Source organism: Macadamia integrifolia, chromosome 7, assembly GCF_013358625.1.
Source record: "Macadamia integrifolia cultivar HAES 741 chromosome 7, SCU_Mint_v3, whole genome shotgun sequence".
Classification (NCBI taxonomy): Eukaryota; Viridiplantae; Streptophyta; class Magnoliopsida; order Proteales; family Proteaceae; genus Macadamia; species Macadamia integrifolia.
The window spans coordinates 27642571-27664080 of NC_056563.1; the positions used below are offsets into that span (position 1 = coordinate 27642571).

At 37.9% G+C, this 21510-nt stretch overlaps 4 protein-coding genes across 4 annotated transcripts in view; 3 read left to right on the forward strand and 1 right to left on the reverse strand.

The window, feature by feature from the left end:
* LOC122083568 (alcohol dehydrogenase-like 7) overlaps positions 1-1518 on the forward strand; it is a 5033-nt gene extending 3515 nt beyond the window's left edge. Inside the window, exons 9-11 of the mRNA XM_042651423.1 lie at positions 703-798; positions 870-1034; positions 1166-1518. Coding sequence (XP_042507357.1) covers positions 703-798; positions 870-1034; positions 1166-1300 — 396 coding nt within the window. The 3' untranslated portion in view covers positions 1301-1518. The remainder of the gene's footprint in view (positions 1-702; positions 799-869; positions 1035-1165) is intronic.
* A 6956-nt stretch (positions 1519-8474) lies between these two features.
* Positions 8475-11853, forward strand: LOC122083106 (alcohol dehydrogenase-like 7). Its single transcript, XM_042650797.1, has 10 exons — positions 8475-8922; positions 9018-9154; positions 9240-9286; positions 9518-9843; positions 9947-10029; positions 10171-10246; positions 10360-10424; positions 11013-11108; positions 11256-11420; positions 11523-11853. The coding sequence occupies exons 1-10, from the start codon at positions 8862-8864 to the stop codon at positions 11655-11657; spliced, it is 1191 nt and encodes a 396-aa protein (XP_042506731.1). The 5' UTR covers positions 8475-8861; the 3' UTR covers positions 11658-11853.
* A 1104-nt stretch (positions 11854-12957) lies between these two features.
* Positions 12958-15700, forward strand: LOC122083311. The gene is made up of 3 exons (XM_042651068.1): positions 12958-13761; positions 14010-14195; positions 15275-15700. Exons 1-3 carry the CDS (start codon positions 13330-13332, stop codon positions 15560-15562), a joined length of 906 nt encoding a protein of 301 aa, XP_042507002.1. The 5' UTR covers positions 12958-13329; the 3' UTR covers positions 15563-15700.
* A 2214-nt stretch (positions 15701-17914) lies between these two features.
* On the reverse strand, positions 17915-19224 carry LOC122083210 (dehydrin COR410-like). Its single transcript, XM_042650931.1, has 2 exons — positions 18795-19224; positions 17915-18700 (listed from the first exon to the last, which is right to left on the reverse strand). Exons 1-2 carry the CDS (start codon positions 19086-19088, stop codon positions 18110-18112), a joined length of 885 nt encoding a protein of 294 aa, XP_042506865.1. The 5' UTR covers positions 19089-19224; the 3' UTR covers positions 17915-18109.
* Between the last annotated feature and the right edge of the window lie 2286 nt (positions 19225-21510).

The window sequence follows — 21510 nt, forward strand, 5'->3', positions numbered from 1 at the left end:
GGTGGGGTGGGTGTGGAAGAGAGAGAAACAGAGCAGGGTAAGGTTTTTCCCCTTCCACCATTGTTTAGAAATTTAGAGAGGGGAGGGGAGGGGAGGGGTGGGATGGGGTGGGGGAAGGGGGAGAAAGAAAGCAGGGTAAGGTTTATACCTTTCCGTCATTGCTGAATGAAGGTGTAGTTTGAGTCCAAATCACATCCTTGTACAAGGACAGCAATTCCCACGCGTCAGCAAACCAGCCTATAAAGCCAGGACAAGAACGTGATTCAAACGTGTATAGTTTCAAATTTTTTAAATTTTGGGTTTTGTTTGGTATAACTATTGTTGGCTGCGTCTATGAACCTTTAATGTGTTTTGTCTCATACGCAAGAGATTTTTTTTTTTTTCTTTTGTACATCAGTTAGACAGCCAGTACCTTATTATAGTCTGTCGTTATAAGCCTGTGGCTAGTTTGTAGTGGTGCGTTAGGTTGATAGCCAGCACCTATCATAATTAACGTAAACCCGTCAATCTTTTTGTATGGATCCTCGTGTTTGTCCTTACTTGGAATCTCCATGTAACCGACCCCATTAAGTTGGCATACGATTATGAATATGATTTGACCTAGCTGATTTGTTGTTGTTGTTAAGATGATTACAACTTATTGCCACCACGCATGGTCATATAGAGATTAATCCTTTTCTTCTGTGGCTTTGTCTTGCTCAGGTGATTGCTGAGATGACAGCTGGGGGAGCTGACTACTGCTTCGAGTGTGTTGGTTTGGCCTCTGTGGTGTCTCAAGCATTCGCGAGCTGTCGGAAGGTCTCTCTCTCTCTCTCTCTCTTTTCTGCATATTATCTTCACAAGCATGTCACTTGTTTGTCATGGTGCAGGGTTGGGGAAAGACAATTGTGGTGGGTGTCGACAAGCCTGGCTCTCAATTAACCTTCAGTTCATATGAGGTTCTTCACTTTGGCAAAACCATCATGGGTTCTATGTTTGGAGATATTAAACCCAAAACTGATATTCCAATTCTCGTAAAATCTTACTTGGACAAGGTTGGTTGTTTTCAGTATCATATCTTCTTGATTAGTAGTTGATTCTCTCCCCTCCCATCTCCCTTCACTTTTGACCTGATTTCCAATTATAAAATAGGAAAAAAGTAATTCACTCTCTCTATTGGTGACAGGAGCTTCAATTGGATGAGTTCGTCACCCATGAAGTGCAATTCGAGGACATTAATAAAGCTTTTGATTTACTACTTGCTGGGAAGAGCATTCGTTGTGTAATTTGGATGGACAAGCAAATCCCTTTTCCCATTTAATGTGAGAACACTTTGTTTTTTGTTTTTTGTTTTTGTGTTTTTTGGGGTAAGAAGTGAGAACACTTGTTTGCCACAAGTCAAAGTCACAATGTCTGAATTTTGTGGATAATAAGAGATATTTCAATGTTTCCACAAAGGGGAATAAGTATTGGGCAAGCCTTTTCAATCTTATATCAGTCTTGACTTGTAAATTGAAAGAAAAATATGTTTTCGATTTCTATTGGTTTCCTAAGAATATTGGAACATGTCCAACTTCTTTGTGAGACTTTTTTTTTTTTGACCTTCTAGTGAGCATGGACTTTTTGAGCACCACCACTCACCAATTGCACTAGGCAATTGTTGTTAGAGAATCCAACAAATGTTGAGAAGAAGGAAAACACTCAAAACTTTGCTTGGTGTAAGAGGAAGGTTCATCGTATTAACTTTGTCCTTTATTTTATTTATTCAGTCCAATTGAAAATTTTGGCGTGCTTTGAACACGTCTTTTTGTTATAGTATCTACTTATATGGATTTGAAATTGATGTTGATTGGATCCATCCTAGTCCTGTTTCACCCTTAGTATAAGGATTTGAAATTGATACTGATCGGATGATATTTGACGAGTCTTAGCACCGTTCACTGTTGTCTTGAAAATTTAATGCAAGTGTTTGCCATGGAAATTGATCGACTAGTATGGTTCTCTATTGATTATAAGAGACTTTTTTTTTGGTAGAATTACAAGAGACTTTGCTGGGCTCTAAATGAGTAAATATGGGAGCTTTTCTATTATTTATTTATTTTTTATTGAAAACAAATATGTGAATTTTTCTATTTCTACAGTCTACCCTTGCCTCGGTACCATCATATCTAATGTCTTTTTCTTTTCCCCAAAAGGATGTGGACAAATCTGGACTCTATGTGTGTTTCTATTATTTGATCTGACAATTACCATACTTATTGGAAGCTACTTTGCAATTATTCACTTGACTTGGGTCTATTTGAGTATTTGAGAAGAGGATGAAACAGGATTATTGAAACAAGGAAAGTAAAACAATCACGGAGAAAAAGGCCATTATGCGAGAGCGTTTCAGTTATTGTCTAGTCCCTATATGCCTGTCCCATTGTCTAGAGATGGGGATTACCTCTCTATAATCCTTGATGACCGATGACTTTTTATGTAGAATTTTGCTATCATCTCCCCACGAGTTCTCAAATTTCCTTACAAGTTCCACGATAATTTAAGCCGACCAAAGCTTCTTCTCTTGTTTTAAGTCACACGCCAAGATATTGGTTCCCCACTCCCGTCTTGCCCTTGTCTTTCCTAGTGACTTTGTCATTCCCCCCTTGGAAGTCTTGGAAGCACACCAAAATTGAAACTATAAAAATATCTGAACTATGATGTAATCCCAAGATTGAATGACAATCATTCAATTTTCACTAAAAGTTGTGAAGAACACTAAACACCCTGTATGAGCAAACGTGTTAATCGATTTGGTTTCGATGTATATGGTATGGTATGGTATGGTTTGGTTCGATTTATATTTATTTAGATAAAATGAAACCCGAACCATTTACTAAACGGTTGTACTTTCTAAAATCAGAACCGTTTATTAGTTTCACGATTTTTAAATGGCGTCAGTTTCACAGTTTTAAACAGTTTTGATCGTGGTTTAATCCATACGGTTTCTAAAGGATTAGCAATCGTTTGCTAGTTTATTCACATGTTTACTGAATTTTGTTTTTGTTGATAAACACTTCAATGTTGTATCAAATTAAATGAGGCATTGAACAAGTAAGGATTTAACTACATAACTACATAATAGGAGTAAATTATTGAATAGACTGTTGAACAACATATATGGTCCTTAATTCTTCCCTAAACTAAACTCATCCCGTTTTTGTTAAAAAAAAAAAAAAAAAAAAAAAAAAGCAAAATAAAATATTACATGGAGAAAGTGAAATACAAACAAATCTACTAATGAACACAACTTATCGTTAGTGCTCTAAATTAAAGAGTATGAGGCACTGAAAACACATCAATTAACCCCTTATTCTATTAAATCACTATACAAATTAAACGGGTTGGTTTTGATGGTATAAACGGTTCGATTTTTCACGGGGTCAATTCGGTTTGAAATCGACAGGTTAAACAGTTAAAACCGAACTGACCCGTTTAGCTAATCGGTCTTAAACTTGAAACCAGAACCAATCCATTTACTAAATGGTTTTTCAATTTCAGTGTAAACGGCTCGATTTGATTTTGATAAATGGTTTCAATTTTGAATTCACATCCGGTGTGAGTGGCCTCAAGTAAGTAAGATGAGTCAAACTCAGAACCACATGTCTTGCCAACTCGGCTACCACCCTTAGGGTTATGTGAACCATGACATTAAACACATCACATTTTTTTTTTTTTTTTTTTGATAATAAACACATGACATGACTATTATGATATTTGGGGAGAAGTGCGCCCCTAGTTGCGCGATGCAAGTTAATGAGGTAATGCACAACGCATTAAAAAGGAATGGGTTTTTGGGTTTCTCTAGGGTAGGGGTGTCATTTCACCACCCTCTATGTCTGGTGTAGAGAATGTCGTTTACAACTTTTAATAGTTGTAGGTGTTGAAACAGGTGGATCTAATCGACCCAATTATGAGAATTAATCTTGAAATGATGGTGTTTTCCATCACCCACAATGAATAAAGAATCTCTTCACTCATAGGTATCGATGCTTGGCTGGAAACACATGAGAAAAAAAAAAAAAGTATTTTGGACCCTTGTCAATAGGGACTCAAAATCTCTCCAAGCCCCAACCTCCCTTCCGTGTTCATTTGATGGTTGGGAGGGACTTGGGGTACATACTAGTTGCTTGCAACCATTAAACCCATTTTAGGGGGCTGGAGGGAATATAATATGGCGTGAGGTGAAAGTAATTATGAGATCATAGTGGTGGGTGAAGAGAAATTGTAGATAAAAGAGAACTTTCCCTCATCATGAAATAAAAACTTGGGTAATTTACATTAGCCTCTCCTTGCGTTTGTCTATATTACATTTTCCATCCTAAAACTTTATTTATTACATTTAAATCCACCCGAACTAACATCAGGAGAGGTTTTTAGTTTTAAAATTGAAATGACTATTTTACCCTTATAATATATTTACCTAAAACATCATAATCTAACGACCATTTTACCTTATTTCATCTCCAACCCTAAAATCCGAAATTAGGTTTTGAACCCTAGTTGCTGCCCCCTTTAATTTCGCCGTCTCTATTCACAGTGGCCGGCAGCCGACGAATTTAGGGAGGCCGGCAAGTTTTGCAAGAAATCACTCCCTGCTTCAGTGCTTCCTATATGATTGAGGGAGAAATTCTGTTCGTACGATCTTTTCTTACCTAAGGCGTCTATGGCCACCCTCCCTAAGCTTCACATCTCTTCACAATGCTTCCAAGATCACTCCAGGACCACTCAGAAGATGAAATTCAGGCGATTATTTCACCAGAAACTTGCTACAGTACTCGAGTACTCTACTACTTTGCAGGTCATTTAGATCTGAAGATGGGGGAGAATCTATACAGAAGCAGGAAAGCGAGGTGAAGAAAGATGAGCAGAATCCTTTCCTGGAGAAGAAGGAAAATGGTTTTATCCATTCTCAAAAATCTCTTCTACAGTCAGAAGGAGAGCATTATAACACATTGGCGAAAGCAGAAGCATTTTTCTTCTTTGTGAGTTGTTTTCTTGCGGTCTATTGTTAATTTTTACACTTTCCCTTTTAACTGGTTAGATCGCCACCCAATGAGCACTGGAGCAATACTTGCATTTGGATTTCAGTTGTCAGGAAGCAACATGCTTTCATTTCCCAGAATTATTGCATTTCTTTGTATGATTTGATTTCCTTTAACATTGTTGACTGCTTTGAGTTTTCATCCTATTTTTTTCCCCTGCCTTTATGACAGGGGGCTAACTCATTGTTTATCAATAGGCGAGAACTGGTTTCTGCTACACAGGAAGTCGTCATCTTCGCTTTTTTATTCGAAGGTTCATGATTCAAAGCTTTTCGGAAAATCCATCTTCGCTTCTCACGTTTCTGCCTGTTGAGATTAAACTCGTTGGTCGTTGGACGACAAAGTTGAAGGAAGGAGTGGTTAGGGTACCCATAAGTTCTAGCAATAAGAGTATCTTTTCCTGGGTAAAATCTTCTTTTCCATTTCAAAAACTAAATAGTAGTAGCAGAATCCATTCGTGGGTAAAATCTTCTTTTCGATTTCAAAATCCGTGTCCGTTCACCCTAACCAAAGGATGGATACGAAATAAATAAGAAAACACACATACACGCATTCACACAATACGTACGATAGAGTTTGATCTCTTCCCATGAGTGGCGACTCTACAAGTCAAAGTTACCACCACTAGGCTATCCCAGTGTTCGCCTCTCTTTCTTTAATTGTAATTCGAGTAAAACGGTCACCTTTCACATCACATTCTCATCTCTCTTTCTTTAATGACGTATTCAGCCTTTCAAAAATAAAACATCATAAGTAGCATCATTAGGTATACTGAAAAGCATCAAGAGATATTGGAATCCAGCAAGAAAACAAACGGGTATGTTCTTGACATTGGAGATGAGGTAATATCATTGAGAATCCAATAAAGAGACAAACAAAGAAGGAAAGGAAAGCCAAAAACAGAGAAGAAAGAATTGGCATAGCATCATATCTTGTAGAACTGAAATGAATCGAAAAGTATGAGTACCTAAGAACAGATCACAGAGCATGATCTACAATCTATATTGCAGTTCAAGAATCAAATGATAAGAGAAAGTTCAGATTTAAGAAAAACGTTGTTCCTGCGTGATTAATAAAATCTTTCACCAAGCGTAAAACGGTCACGTACCTTCCTTTATAGTAAATGACATATCAGCCTTTTCATATTATTTGGATGAGAAGAGATGTTGCTATATATGAATGCTAGTCGGTCGGTGACTCTGGTATCCAGCTGTCTGACATCAAAAGAGACCCGGGGGGGCACATCCATTACATTACCCAATTTTGGCGTTGGATAACAAAATAAATAAGGTTCCGTGGGTCGTTATTAAAAAGGGAAATGTTTCCTCTGGGAGAGTAGGGTCCAGCCAAGGATTAGTATCAATAAGGATCGATGCGTATTAATCAATTTTGCATCTACTTTTTAAAAAAAGTATATTTTTTTACTGTTTTATCCCTAAAATTATTTGGGTCACTGATCCGAATCAGTGAAGAATTGGAATTGGTATCAGTACTGATATGATATAGTCGAGACGATACTGATACTTGAAACCATGGTTTCAACACATGCGAGAGAGACAATGAGGGTGCAACAGGAAGCGGCCATAGAGGTGTTATTTTTTCTATCATGAGGGTGGGTTGGTCATTTCACCTCCGATGTGTTTGAACATAGAGGCCACACTCTCCCAAATAAACAATTTCCCCTCATTAATATATCAAAGGACTATAGATCACCATTAAGCCTATAAAAGGTTAAGAACTTATAAAATGTGCCATTCTAAAGTTACTATTAAATATGAATATAAATGAAGATGAATTCTATTAATCACCAAAATAATCTAACAATATGTATGTTATGATTCCAAAAATATTAAAAATTTAATGTAAAATTAGGTCGCCAATGACCAGTCTTATTATGAGATACATCAAACAACATGAGAGGCATGGAAATGAATTGGTTTCTTTTTTAGGTAAACATGTAAATAAGTTGGTTTGTTGTGGGTTTTTCCACATCTAGATACTTATGGAAAGATCATACAATCTCCATCGGGACATTAGGGCATTCCTCCATATTCCTTTTAATATGCTTGCGTGCTAATGAATTACTCCTTTAGTTAGTGAATGCCATTAGAGATAACTTTTATGCATGATCAATATTGCAACTTATTGTCACTCAATTTACCAAACTACTTGTTTACCAAAAAAATCTAACAATATATATTATTTATTGGAGATAAAATCTCAACCAAGATTTATGTTTTTTGAATTATTCTTTATTGATTTGCTTGGTTGTGTAGATAAAGTCAGCTTAGTTGATTTACTTTGTTGTATGGATAAGGTTAGATTAGATGTACATAATCTTTCCTGATTAGAATTCCTTAATTCTTTCTTGTAGATAAGATTGCCTTGTTGGTTTTCCTTATTTTCATTCGTTTGATTTTATAATTGTACCTCAATCTAATAAGATGATCATCCTTCTACAAACAATTTGAATATCTTCTTAACATTATTAGGTGGCCAATGAGCAGTCTTATTATGAGATACCCAAAACAATTTGCTGATTTCTCATATGTTTTGTGGTATTTGGGATTGATTCTTTAGTATGTTGTTCATATATGGTTATTCTACGCTTTTAATAAAGAACATATAATATGATGAATTTTTTGTGAGAAAATTTAAAGGAATATTGATTTGATTATGGAAAATCTCATTTTTCTGGTTTTTAAGTTCATTAAATTTATGTATAAATTTGTAATGTTAAACTATTAGACTTAATGCTAATTTTAGCATTTTTGGTTGGAAATTTATATTTTTGGTTAAACCCATTTATTTTTTGCAAACAAATGTTTTATACAAAATTTGCAATTTTTAACTTGTTTAAAATTGATTTTCTTGGTATAACCTAAAATTAATAAAATAATAAAATTTTTTGTAATCTTAAATAATTATAAATGTGTAAAGAATGGATTAAATATGTTTAGTACTCAAAAGTTAGGTAAATTTAGCCTATTATGGGCTAAAAATTGCAATTTTGGGGCTAATAATCTAAAAATAGGAATCTTTTCTAAATTTTATTTAATTTTTAATAGGGGAGGAATGATTTAGTCATAATTTTAAGACTACTTTGCATATATGTATATGCGAATCGGTAATAATCAGGATCAGGGTCGACCGATTCGGATTCTCAAACCTGGTTTAGTATTGGCCAGGTTGGTTTTTTCATGGGGTAACATGGATTCAACTCAAGTTTCCATTTTGATCCCTGAGAACCTTCCTTCCTTTTTTTTTTTTTTTTTTTTTTACAATGCCCCGGCTACTCTGGGATCAGATTATTTAATTGGGCGCCTAAGGGCCAAGAGGGCAGGCCTTGGCGGGGAATGCAGAGAGATGGGTTACTACAGATATCCGAGTGTACAATAGAGTTAGTACAGATTTGATTTTGTCATATAATAGGTGAATTCTTATATAAAGAGCAGAGCTAGATTTTTTATGTAGGATTTTATTTTCCTTATTTATCAGAATTGACATTGATTGAGTTCTATTATGAAAACTTGAACTGAAACTCAATATTTGATTTGATTGCAAACATCTTGGATTCTATTAAAGATAACGATTATATTAGTTTGGTTACATATGTATAAGATTTGCTCTCTAATTAACTCCTTTGAAAATAACACGTCATCCAAGATTTGCTCTCTAATTAATTCCGTTGGAAATGACACTCATCCACAATGAATGCTATAAATTCCACCACTTTAGTTCTACAAGAACAGATTTAGCTTCTTTAGTTCTACAATAGCAGAGTTAGAGATAGAGAGCATGAGCTTGATAATGGAGGAGGAGCATCCCAAAGGTGGAAGGAAGCCTATTCTCTGTAGAGGTAGCTAATGATTTTTATATGCAATCCTTTCCCAATCTTTAATGGCAACAACTTGACTTCAGAATTTAACTGAATTATATAATCCACAATTGCAGCCGCAATATGTAGGAAAGCAGGGGAGCCTTTGCAAATAGAGGAGGTAGAGGTTGCTCCACCAAAACCATGGGAAGTTCGGATTAAGATCATTTGCACATCACTGTGTTACAGTGATATAACCTTCTGGAAGATGGAAGTAAGGCTAAACTATATTGTCATTTCAAGGATTAGCCTCTCCTTTCTTTTCTAATTTTTTTTTTTTTTTTATTGTCTCCTGACAGGAACCACCTGCAATTTTTCCAAGAATATTTGGACATGAAGCTGTTGGGTAAGCTTACTTCTTCATCCCCCAAGCAAAACAAAAAAAAAAGGGGATGCAGAGAAGGAAAAACCCAAATTTAGAGGGTATTTGATAGATGAAACTGAAAGTCTCTGTTTTGGTTGTTACTGTTGTTTCCCTCTTCTTCATGCTCACTTCTTGATCTATGGATTTCTAAAAACTATAACCTTTTTTTTTTCAAATTCTATGTTCTCTAATGGTGATCTGTGGATGTGGAAGGGTTGTGGAGAGTGTTGGGGAAAATGTGAAGGAAGTGAAGGAAGGAGACACAGTGATACCAACACTGTTAACAGAGTGCCAAGAATGCAGTGACTGCAACTCAAAGAAGAGCAACAAATGCTCCACCTTTCCTTTCAATATCTCACCAACATTGCCCAGAGATGGCACGACCTGCTTCAGAGACTCTAAAGGAGAGGTTTTATACCATTTCTTACATGTCTCAAGTTTTAGTGAATACACTGTGGTGGACATTGCCAATGTAACCAAGATCGATCCTTCCATCCCTCCTAACAAAGCATGCTTACTTGGTTGTGGGATTTCAACTGGTAAAACAAAAAATCAAACCCAAATTGAGAATAATTTCTTCTTCTTTCCTTTTAGCCATTAGAGTTCAGCTTGAGAATTTGTAAAACAGAAATCTAATTGCAGGGGTTGGGGCAGCCTGGAAAACTGGAAATGTGGAAAAAGGGACCAATGTTGCCGTATTTGGCTTAGGAGCTATAGGCTTGGCGGTAAGGAAAAAAACAAAACTACTTTTCTCTGTTATCTTTCATGATTTGCTTTATGAGCTTCAAAGCGAAACCCATTATCTCACAAGGTGGGGCTTGAGATCACAGGGCTGATATGTAAAGATTATAATCTGATGTAAGCAGGTTGCAGAGGGAGCTAGACTTCGTGGAGCTACCAAAATTATTGGTGTGGATTTGAATCCAAACAAGTTTGAGATTGGTAAACTTTGATTCACCTAACAGTCCCAACTCCCAATTGGGTTCAACACAAGTATGATTTTCCATGAGAGAGAGAACCTGAGCTAACTAGTTAATGGTTATTGTTGTATGCAGGGAAGAAACTTGGTGTCACAGATTTCATTAACCCATTAGACTGCGGGAACAAGCCTGTCCATGAGGTATTATTTGCTCTTATAGCTCCATCTGCTTCTCCCCCGCCCCCAATCCTTCTTTTATGGGGTACTTGGCTCCTTTCTTTTTTGATTTGAAATACTGAATAAAATTTTGCTGCTGCTTGGGTTTGCACGCAAAGAAATAAAATCTAAAAGGGTATTTTAGAAAATATAAAATCTTATAAGGGTATTTGCGAACCTATAAGGGAAGTGAATTGCTCCATTTCTTTGACTGCGAGGCCGGACAGCAGAAAGTTCTTGCAACCCAGGTAGTAGAAAAGCTTTTTCCGAAAATATTTTTCTTTGTCTACTAGAAAATCTAATATAAAGCACTAGATAAGGATGTAAGTTACATTTGAATTAAGATGGAAATTATGGTGTATCCATCTCAATTGGCTATTTGGATCTTACAGCCTCTTTTTTCAATCAATATGATTATTCTGGGTTTCCTCTCTAGGAGGGGTGGGGGGAAACTAGAGGTTTATATCATTCCATGGTTGTTTAGACCTTCAGGGTGTCCACTTCCTTGATCAATGAATGTGTAGATTCAAAGTCTTTGAATTTTGAAATTTGGGTTTTCTTTGTGTTGCTCAGGTGATTGCAGAAATGACAAATGGGGGAGCTGACTACTGCTTTGAGTGTGTTGGTTCAGCCTCTCTGGTGCACGAAGCATACGCGAGCTGCCGGAAGGTCTCTCTCTCTCTCTCTCTCTGCATATCATCTTCACAGTCACTAGTCAATAGTCATAGTAACCTTACTATGCAGCATTTGAGAGGTGGTTTGGATAAACATTAAACTGATGATATCTCCATGGTTACTTGTTTGTCATGGTGGCAGGGTTGGGGAAAGACAATTGCGTTAGGTGGGGACAAGCCTACCTCTCAATTAAGCTTCAATTCATATGAGCTCCTTTGCAATGGCAAAACCATTATGGGTTCTCTGTTTGGAGATATTAAACCCAAAACTGATATTCCAATTCTCGTAAAATCTTACTTGGACAAGGTTAGCTTTTTTTTTGTTCTGATTTCCATTATAAAATTCAATTTTAACAAGAGTAGGAGAAGAAAAAAGGGAAGATGATAATTTATACTCTATTGGTGACAGGAGCTTCGATTGGATGACTTTGTTACACATGAGCTGCAATTTGAGGAAATTAATAAAGCTTTCGATTTACTTATCAAAGGGAAGAGCATTCGTTGTGTAATTTGGATGGACAAGCATATCCCTCCTCCCATGTAATGAGAGAAATGATAGTTTGCCATATTAAAAAACACAATATATGATTTGTGTTGAAAGTAAGTAGTATTTCATTGTTTCCACGTGGAATAAGTGAGCAAATATCGTTTTGTATTTTGAACAGTGCTCAATGGAGTAGTTGTTTGTAGGTTGGTAGCTTGATAACCTCTCAATTCCATTAGTGATTGGTTTGCGTTAATTTTCTTGCTTTTCGAGAAGTGTGGCATTGGGTCCTTATTGACTCCTCTGTGAATCTGCTCTTGGCCTCTTTGGGAATCTATTATGTAATGGCCAATAAGCTTTTAAATGTGAAAAAACAAAAAAGGAAAAACAAGAAAAAGAAAAACAGCAATCTCGCTTTGAAATTGGTAAATATGTGTTGATTTTCATTTAGTTTCCTAATAATATTGGAGAAAACAAGCAAATCTAAAAAAAAAATAATAATAATAAAATAAAAACAAAAATAAATCAAATGTGGGTTCCTTATTTTCCTCAATAGGAAAAGATTTAGGGTTAGGGTTCGTTGAGAGTGAATTGATTGAACCGATTGAAAACCGATTGAATTGACTAATCAATGGAATCCATTATCAATTTAATTTTGGTTTTGATTTCAGAAATCAATGAAGGAGATAATGTTCTCTACAGGGGAGTACAGCTTCGTCATTTTCTCCTCCTTGATGTGAAATGACCTATATTAACATAGGAGAGTGACATGACCTAAATATGAAGGAGTGCTGGTGGAAGCCGCACTGCACAAAGAACACTTTCCCCTGCTAAAAAATGAACTGCCCCAGAAACCAAAGTATAAGGCTCAGGGCCAATCCTTCTATAATTTGTCGTTATTTGATAAGCCGTTGATCAGTCAATCCTTTTATAATTTGTCGTTATTTGTGCCCCAATTAGGCCCGACCGATTGACATCCCAAAAGCTGAGACAACAACACAACCAGTGTGTGATAACTGAAACATGTATTTTGTTGATCTAGTTCTTTCTAGCTCAGACATTGTCGATTCACATTTCGAACTGATCTAATTTCGGTCTAGTCCAATATTGTGAGAGAAATCCGTTTCCTTCCAGAAACCTCATACTTCTTTTTCCACTCAATTTCTTCAGATATTGACCAATGCCTCATGGTAAAAAAGTCCAGAATCCTACGAAGCCTACCTGATATGGGCTAGGGATCCTAGTGGATCGTAGACGAGGTTAGGTTAAGCTCCTACTCTAGCACAGGCCCACAGCCCATTACCAACAATGTTAAAATGTTGAAACCGCCTGCATTCGTACGCCGTCGTTTCCACTGCCCACAAAGCAAAATTTCCAAAACCGTTAAAGCCAGCTTTTGCTAACTAGGCTGGAGCAGCCACGAATAAGGAAAGGAGAAAAAACTGGTGCCACAGCCCATAGCCCAGTAGCCCACTGATCATCCTCAAAACAAAGCGTGAATGGTAAGCACCAGGAGCGCATGTTGGAGAACATAACCCAGTATGGAAACTCATATTGGCATTTGGATGGCAGCCCAGAACTTCCAGTTTCAGGGTTTCTTAAATGCAGGAGTTACAAAACCTCTCCCCTATTCCCTCGTTTTCTGTCTCTCTCTCCTGGCTTTTCTCGCCCTTAATCATCTGTAACAGTCGCTGAATTCGCTATTGTGTCTCTGATCACCTTGGCCGAGAGAATGCATGCGAAATCCGACTCGGAGGTTACGAGTCTAGACGCGTCGTCGCCGCCACGATCACCCCGGCGGCCCCTCTACTACGTGCAGAGTCCGTCACAAAACGATGTGGAGAAGATGTCGTACGGGTCGAGCCCTTTGGGTTCCCCACATCACTACCATTCTTCTCCCATTCATCACTCCCGTGAGTCATCCACCACTAGATTCTCCGCTTCTTTAAAAAACCCTAGGAACGTCACCGCATGGAAGAAGATCCACAGAGAGATCGAAGAGGGAGAAGACGAAGACGATGTTGACGCAAGTAGTAAGGGTTCTGGCGAGGTTGCGAGGTTCTATGTGATCTGTTTCGTTTTCTCCTTCGTCGTTCTGTTCACGATGTTCTCTTTGATCTTGTGGGGCGCAAGCAAGCCATACAAACCCAAAATCTCCATTAAGGTTTGTGCTTTCCGTCTTTTTTGTCTCTCTTTCCCTAAAAACATCGTTGCGACTCGGTCTTGATTCCGAATTCCGAAATCGTCCGAGGCAACTCACATTTTAGGGGTAATTGACCATTGACCAATAACCACTTGACTTTGACTTGCTCTAAAACCTGGATTCGAGGGTTGCCCTAATTTGATTTTGGATTAAATAATGTGTGACATAGTTTGTCCTTATGAAAATTAAATGTGTTGGGAATGTTGCAGAGTATGGTGTTCGAGAGCTTTAACATACAAGCAGGTATGGACAACTCGGGAGTCCCAACCGATATGATGTCATTAAATTCGACGGTCAAGATTTGGTTCCGGAACCCAGCCACCTTCTTCGGTGTCCACGTCACTTCCACGCCACTCGAACTCTACTACTATCAGCTCAAGCTGGCCACTGGATATGTAAGTCTTTTTCTTATTGTTTTTTAACCTCGGACAAAAAAATGAAGGGGATATGGCCGTGATATATGGTTATATCACATCTAACCGTTAAATTGGGGCCTCGTGAATCGTATTTGTTGACTTTGGTCAGACTGAACGACGGATGAGCTTTAGGTGTAAAAGAGTTGTCAGAAAAAAAAAATGAGCTGTCAGGGTGGCAGTTCGATAGTTATCCGTATCCATTGTGGGGTGGTGCCGGAGTGTGGTGTGCATTATACGTAGTTTTGTGGAGAATTAATTAGGTTGCAGCCTTTTTCTGTCTGCTCTCTAAAGTCCTGCCAGATTCTACGGGGACCAAAGGTAAATTTGTGAATGCAGTAGCAGCAGAATCAAATGGGCCCCACAAAAGGAGCATTTATAGCACTCCCCGGAGTCCTGTCTAGACATTAGGCAATTTTATCAGGGAAAAATAAGTCTGGACATTAGGCAATAACGAAGGTCGGATTACCGTCGGATGATGAGAGATAGAGAATTAGAGATATGAGTGCTAGTGTGGGAGCTACACTCACAGAAAAAACTTTTTCGACTATGTTTGGAAATCAAAAAAAGAAAAGATAAGAAAAGATTAAAATTTTGAATTTAAAAAGAGAGATTAATACAAAAAAAATTATGTAATCATTTTTTTTTTCTTGATTGCCAAACCAAACATAGACTAAGGGGGAAAAATGGTCCCCAGGTAAAAACCCCCTAACCCCATGTAATTGATGTTTCCATCTCTTATGTTTTCTATGTGTCTGAGTGTACACAACATTATCAAGTAAAGTTTCTTATCCCTTCAATTAATTAAGAGAGAAAATTATTTAGTTTGCCATGTGGCATATTCAATTGGGTTGAGTCTTTTTTAAGGTGCAAGGTTGAAATTTTGTGGATGTGTAAACCCTGAATTCATTTGCAATGTTCATCGGCATTATGGATGATATGACATTATATGCGGAAGGCATGTGGATGATATGACATTACATGCGGAATAACACTATTGAATTTAGGTCAGGAATTTTTATATTTTGTCTATCCGGGCCATCGCTCGTGGCCACTTGCAGATGGAGAAGTTCTACCAATCGAGGAAGAGCCAGCGGATGATAACGGTGATTGTGAAGGGAAGCCAAGTGCCAATGTACGGAGGGGTCTCGAATGTGAACGGGGGAAAGCAGGACCAAACGAGCTTGGCGGTGCCACTGAACCTAACATTCCTGGTGAGGTCCAGGGCTTACGTTCTTGGGAAGCTGGTGAAGCCCAAGTTTTATCGGAGCATCCGTTGCGCCGTCACTTTGCATGGCAGCCTACTTGGCAAGCCCCTCCCTTTACTCCATTCTTGTGTCTATCAATGAATTCTGTGAATGAAATTGACTACCACTTCTTAAAGTCATTTCCAAGTTCTATAGTGTTTATTACCTAAGATTAATACTTTAACTATGCTTGTTCTTGGCTGTTGGCCTGTTAATACATTATGAGTGGCATAGTGAAGGTAATACTGGTATTTTCTAATATATAGGGTAGTTGAGTTGGTAAGAGACCTTCGCCTTGGGAAGCATGTGGTTCTGAGTTATATTCCTCTTATCTTCTTGTGTCACTCACTTAGGGGCGTTTAGTGTTCTTCATTTTTTTCAGTGAAAGTTGAATGATACTCATTCAATTCTGGTATAACTATCAATGCCATCATGCAATATCAAACTACAGACCTCAATTTACAAAACTGACCCTCTACCACTGAGCTATACAGATAGCATTGGCAAACAAAAGTAATATTATTTTCAATAGTATAAAAGGAGCTGATAGGGATGGACAGCTAATGAAAGCTTTAATGGAATATCATACCAAATAGGAAAGGGAGTGGAGGGATAGGCAATGGAAGCTTTAATGGAAGTTTTTGTTTCCCAGCATGTGACCAAGGAGTTGGTCAAAACACTCATATCGAGAGATATATCTTTCACTGACAGCTGTTGAGTTAAGGTTCATAATACCGGTTCTCGATACTGATTTGATATTAATCTGGATCGCCCTAGATCGGGTTGGATTAGTCTAAACTCTAGATTGATTTTGACCAATACCAAATTGGGGTTGGCTGATTCAATTCGGGTTAATTTCAATCCTGCGATCTATTTCTGAATCCGACATGACCGATCTGCATCGAAACCATGATTAAAAACCTTGGTTGAGAGAAGGCACAATTTGGTGGTAGATCAACCCTTTTCCTGCTACATGGATGATTCGGAAGATCATAGAAGAAGAATGGATCTACTTTGGCTTATTGATACTAATATTCTAGTTGTTTTATCTTCTTTGGACGGTTTTCCTTGGCACTTAGTTTTTGCTGTTAATGGTGCGTTTATTTCAGACTTTGAGAGCTTTCACACCCACTCAGTTTTCTGGCCTCACATCACGAGATGAATTTTCTTCCTTCTGGTAAATTTGTTTAGGGCAACTGTTTGCCGGGTGGGACGTAGGGGAGAAGCCCAGAAGGCCTGGAGTGAAGGGGCACAGGGGTCATTTTGTGTTCTCTGTATTTAAGCGTGCCCCTATGTTCCATCCAAAAACCTTTGTCCCATTTGTTTAATAATTAGCATTGATTGTGTAGATTTAATAGTTAAAAAATACTTTCATTTATAGTAAATACATGGGTTAAAAATGATTTCTACGAAGAAGTGTAGCTGCTGCACACCAAACATTAACGTACAAGAATCATTTCTCCATTATTGTTTTTTTTTTACACTCACATGTGACTGGAGCTTCAACTAGCTGATGTTGCTACCAATGTGTTAGGCACTAAAATCACTTATAATAGTAATACAATTGGCAAATAAATCCTATTTTGCACCATGATCTTCTATAACAATTTCACACCATCGAAGGGGCTATTGATGCGAAAGATTTGGGTCCACATTCAATGAATGATGTTAGATTATTGTAGGATGTCATGATCAAGAGAGGAGAGGATGTCTATGAAGACTTAAAAAGAAAAAATATCTTGTATACAAAGACTGATAATGACATGACTTTTGCTCTGGGCGACCTTGATTGGTTACAATAAGTATTCTGGGTAGTCTAGTTCTAGAAAATGTTCTAACATCGTACTGTAGCCTTGCATGTCATCATCAAGCAAGCATTGAGAAATTAACTTGACGGGAGAGGCCAGACGGTTCTTTTGATTAAGAAAGGATTTAAAGAGAATGGATCAAGTCTTTGTATGAGAACTATTCTTGTATGGGTTTGTATGGAGTTGATCCGTATAGATGAAATTCACCCAATAATCAACACTGTAGTGAATTCTATCTTTATAAATCAACTCCTACTAAAATGATTCTCGTGATCCACATTTGGATTCAAGCTCCAGGACTTGGAACTTGCAACACGTGTTAGCACATGTATGGTCAATAGGGACACCAATCTGCATAGGACTAAAAATGAGACTGTAAATTAATTGGGAATTGAAATGCCAACTCCAAAGCTATTGTTTCTACCTTGTATCATCATGAACTTTCACATGAGCCACTTGAGATTCAAATTAAAGCTGTCTCTCTCGACGAGGAGCATCAATTGAAATCCACGCAAAGACCCCATATATATCAAAGGAACATAGAGTGGACGAAACATCAGTTTCTTCATACAAAAGTAGAAAAAAAAAAAAAAAAAAAAAGGGAAGTAATAATCAATCCATTGGAATAAAAATAACATAGATCATATATAGGAAATGATAAAAACTCCCCTTAATTATGTATATATCACACCAAAGAAAGGAATTAAACCAAAATCCAAAACAAAGCATAAGCACGTCAAGCACTTACATATGGATAGGGAAAAAAAGAGAAACACATACATGATATGATATGAAACAAAGGAATCAAACACAATCGCTATAATCACGATCCGTTTCTTAATTAGTTGCCACCTGCATACTCCTCTTTTTTCTCCTGATCACCGTTCTTATGGTAGCCCGGCAATTTTTCCTTGATCTTCTCGAAGATTCCCTTCTTCTCTTTGGCCTCGCCTTCCTGAGGATGCACTTCTCCGGCAGACTCAGTAACCGGGGAAGGCGCAGGCGAAGTGGGGATGGGTTCTTCCGGTTTCTTGTGGTGGCCAGGTAGCTTCCCTTTGATCTTTTCCATAAAACCCTTCTTCTCCTCTGGCTGTGCTGCCTCACCTTGAGGTGTGACTTCGCTGACGTCGTCATACCTCTCGATGGGGACGGAGGTGTCTTCTTCTTTCTCCTCTCTCTCCTCTCTCTTCTCCTCTTCCTTGTATTCTAACTCCTCTCTCTTCTTCTCTTCCTTGAATTCTAACTCCTCTCTCTTCTCCTCTTCCTTGTGTTTTAGCTCCTCCTTCTTAACCTCTTCCTTGTATTTTAGCTCCTCCTTCTTCTCCTCTTCCTTGTCACCCGCCATCTTCTCCTTGAGCGTTTCCTTCAATCCCTTCTTTTTCTTCTTTTTCTTCTCTCCTCCCTCTTCTACTTCTTCCTCATCATCGCTAGACTGAATATTAAGAGAAACCAAGAAAACTACGTTAGAAATTGTAAGGGATCACTCATATTGCAATGCCCAATATAGGAAACGAGAAATTAATTACCGAGCTACTGGAGTTGCTTTTAGATCGGTGAAGCTTCTCAAGGAGGCCAGGCTTCTTCTCAACCTCCTCTTCTTTCTTGTACCCTTCGGGTTGTTCTGACACCTTGAACTTCTCAAACTCGTTGACCATCACTTCCTCCTCCTGTACGATCACCTCCTCTTGTGCTGGTTGTGGCTTCTCGTCCTTTTTCTTCCCCAAGAAATCGAACAACCCACGATCCGTGGTCTCCACGCTGGTCGTGGTGGGGCCGGTATTGCACTCTTGATCACTGCATTTCTGGTGTTCTTCCGCCATTAATGATCACCTCGCTCAAACTAAAGGACGTAAAAACTGGACTGATATATAGAGCAGAAACGAGACTGAGATGCTTGCACTTAAAAAACGACTGTCACTAATAAGAGTATGACGCTGGGTTGAATGTTAGAGAGAGCTGAGAGTGAGGATTTATAGGAGAGAGAGTGCTTACGCGGATCTAACGCTATTAAGAAAAATGAAAGCGAGGGGCAACTTGGCAGAGCGGTGGGCCAATCGGAGCGTTGTAACCGACAAAAGGAGAAATAAAGAAAAGAGGAGAAAGTAGAGAGAGAGAGAGAGAGAGAGAGAGAGAAAAGACGGGGACCAACGGAAATTGTAGTGATTGGCTATTGTATGTCGACAACCAATGGAATCAATGACACGTGTAGGATGACGTGGAGGTGGGTCACTGTACGCAGTGGGACCAGACATGTCGGCTTCGGGAAGATCAATCTGGAAGGGTCGGTGTGTGGACTGTGGACACGTCGTACTTATCTCGAGACGGCCACGTGCCGGTGGCATTGGAGATCTAAAGAATATTGAGAGGCGGTTTCGAGATCGGAGACTAGTAGGTTGCCGTTGGTTTATGGCTGGTTCGTCAGGTATCCAAGGTTTCGAAAAACGGAATTGGCCAGAATATGTGAAAATGGACCAATTCCGATCACATTGATTATACCAATCGAACGGTTGAACCGATTTAATATTAATTTTGATTTTAAGAGATTATTAAAGATCAAAATTAATTAGACCAGTCGATGAGGGTGGACCGTTGGATATCAAATATCAATACTGTTTACAGGAAAAGGGCCCAGGGCATTGTGCTGATGACGTCATCAAAATTCCGTTTTTTCTGGGTGGGCCTTGATTGGAAGAGAAACGCCTAAACCTTAATCTAACCCTCAATTGAGAAGGACATTTTAAGTGGGGACCAGGGGAGGGTGGGTTTCTTTCGGTTTGGGCTTCCATGATTCATACAGCGTGAACCGACACTTTTCTTTCTTTATGTCACCATTGGAGGAGCCATATGATGTACCTTTTCCAGGGCATTTTCTTGGAAGCTCTTTTGAGTCTAAATGGATATATGAGCTATACATGGATACATGGACCCGCATGGATGCATGTTGAGACCAATCAGACCACCCAATATTAGGCAGCTCCTAGACGGAATAATAGATGAAATTAAGATGCCCTCTTGCTTATCTTATTTTACTTCATTCGAACCTAAACAATGCCTTCTGCTTTAAGTTTTGAAAAGTTACGATTCGGAATTTTAGTTAGTTTGAGATAAAGTATCAAGTTTCACATCATAATGGTGAAGGGATTCTTCGTTTTTTTTTGTGGATTTAAGATAAATATTGTTTTGCTCCAAAAATATATTTTATACCCCTTGACAAGCAGTATGGTTTAGGGGTGTCAAAACCTAGTTCGAACTGATAAAATCGATCGAAACCGATCAATAAAACTCGAATCAAATCAAATCGATTCTTATTGGATTGGTTTTAGACTGAGGTATGTTGGGATTGACTGGAAACCGGTCCAAACTGAACTGACCAATAACCAAACCGAATGAAACTGATAAAAAAATAAATGATTATGAAAATATAAATTGGTGAATTGACCATCCATTTTTTATAATATGAGTGAGAAATTTTTTTATTGTAAAGGGAATTGTTAGAAATCATTGAATGTTAGATTATGCATAGATAAATTGATTTGTAAATTGTAATAATACTTCCATTGATTTCTTTGTTCACAATAGAAAACTACTTGGATAGTTAAATGAATGGTTGGATAATAAGGTTTATTATGTGATTTCAATATTAATTATCTTCTAAGTGATTTGTTATCCATTGGTTTCAATATTAGTTATCTTTCACTCACAATGATAAACCATGATTTAATCACAAATTTTAAATTTTTTTTTTCGTAAAATATTGTCACTATAAGTTATGAATGTAAGATTCATTATGGCTTTAAGCCGAATAGTAAATCGATCTAAACCGGTATTAACTCGATATTGAAAAACCGAAATAAACTGAAACCAAACCATACCAAAATCGAAACAGACAGAAAATCGAAATTCCTTAACGGAGTGATTTTGGTCTTCTTCATTCCTAGACTGAAACCGAGTCAACCCGATTGAAACCGAATCAAACCGTCCAATTGACACCCCTAGTATGGTTGTTGGCATCAGACATGGATTGATTGTATTGGGTGATCCTAGCAAATCTCTTGCTAGAAGAGCCAATTTCAAAGAAAAATCAGGGGCAAAATTGTCCAATATAACCAGATCCAAGCCAATACCCAAATTCCAATACCTTACATTAAAACCATGATGGGCAGATGAAATGAATTTTACAGTTCCTGGTCATCATGGTATATTTCTTACTCTATTCATCTGTGAAATTTACTTTACTTCTTT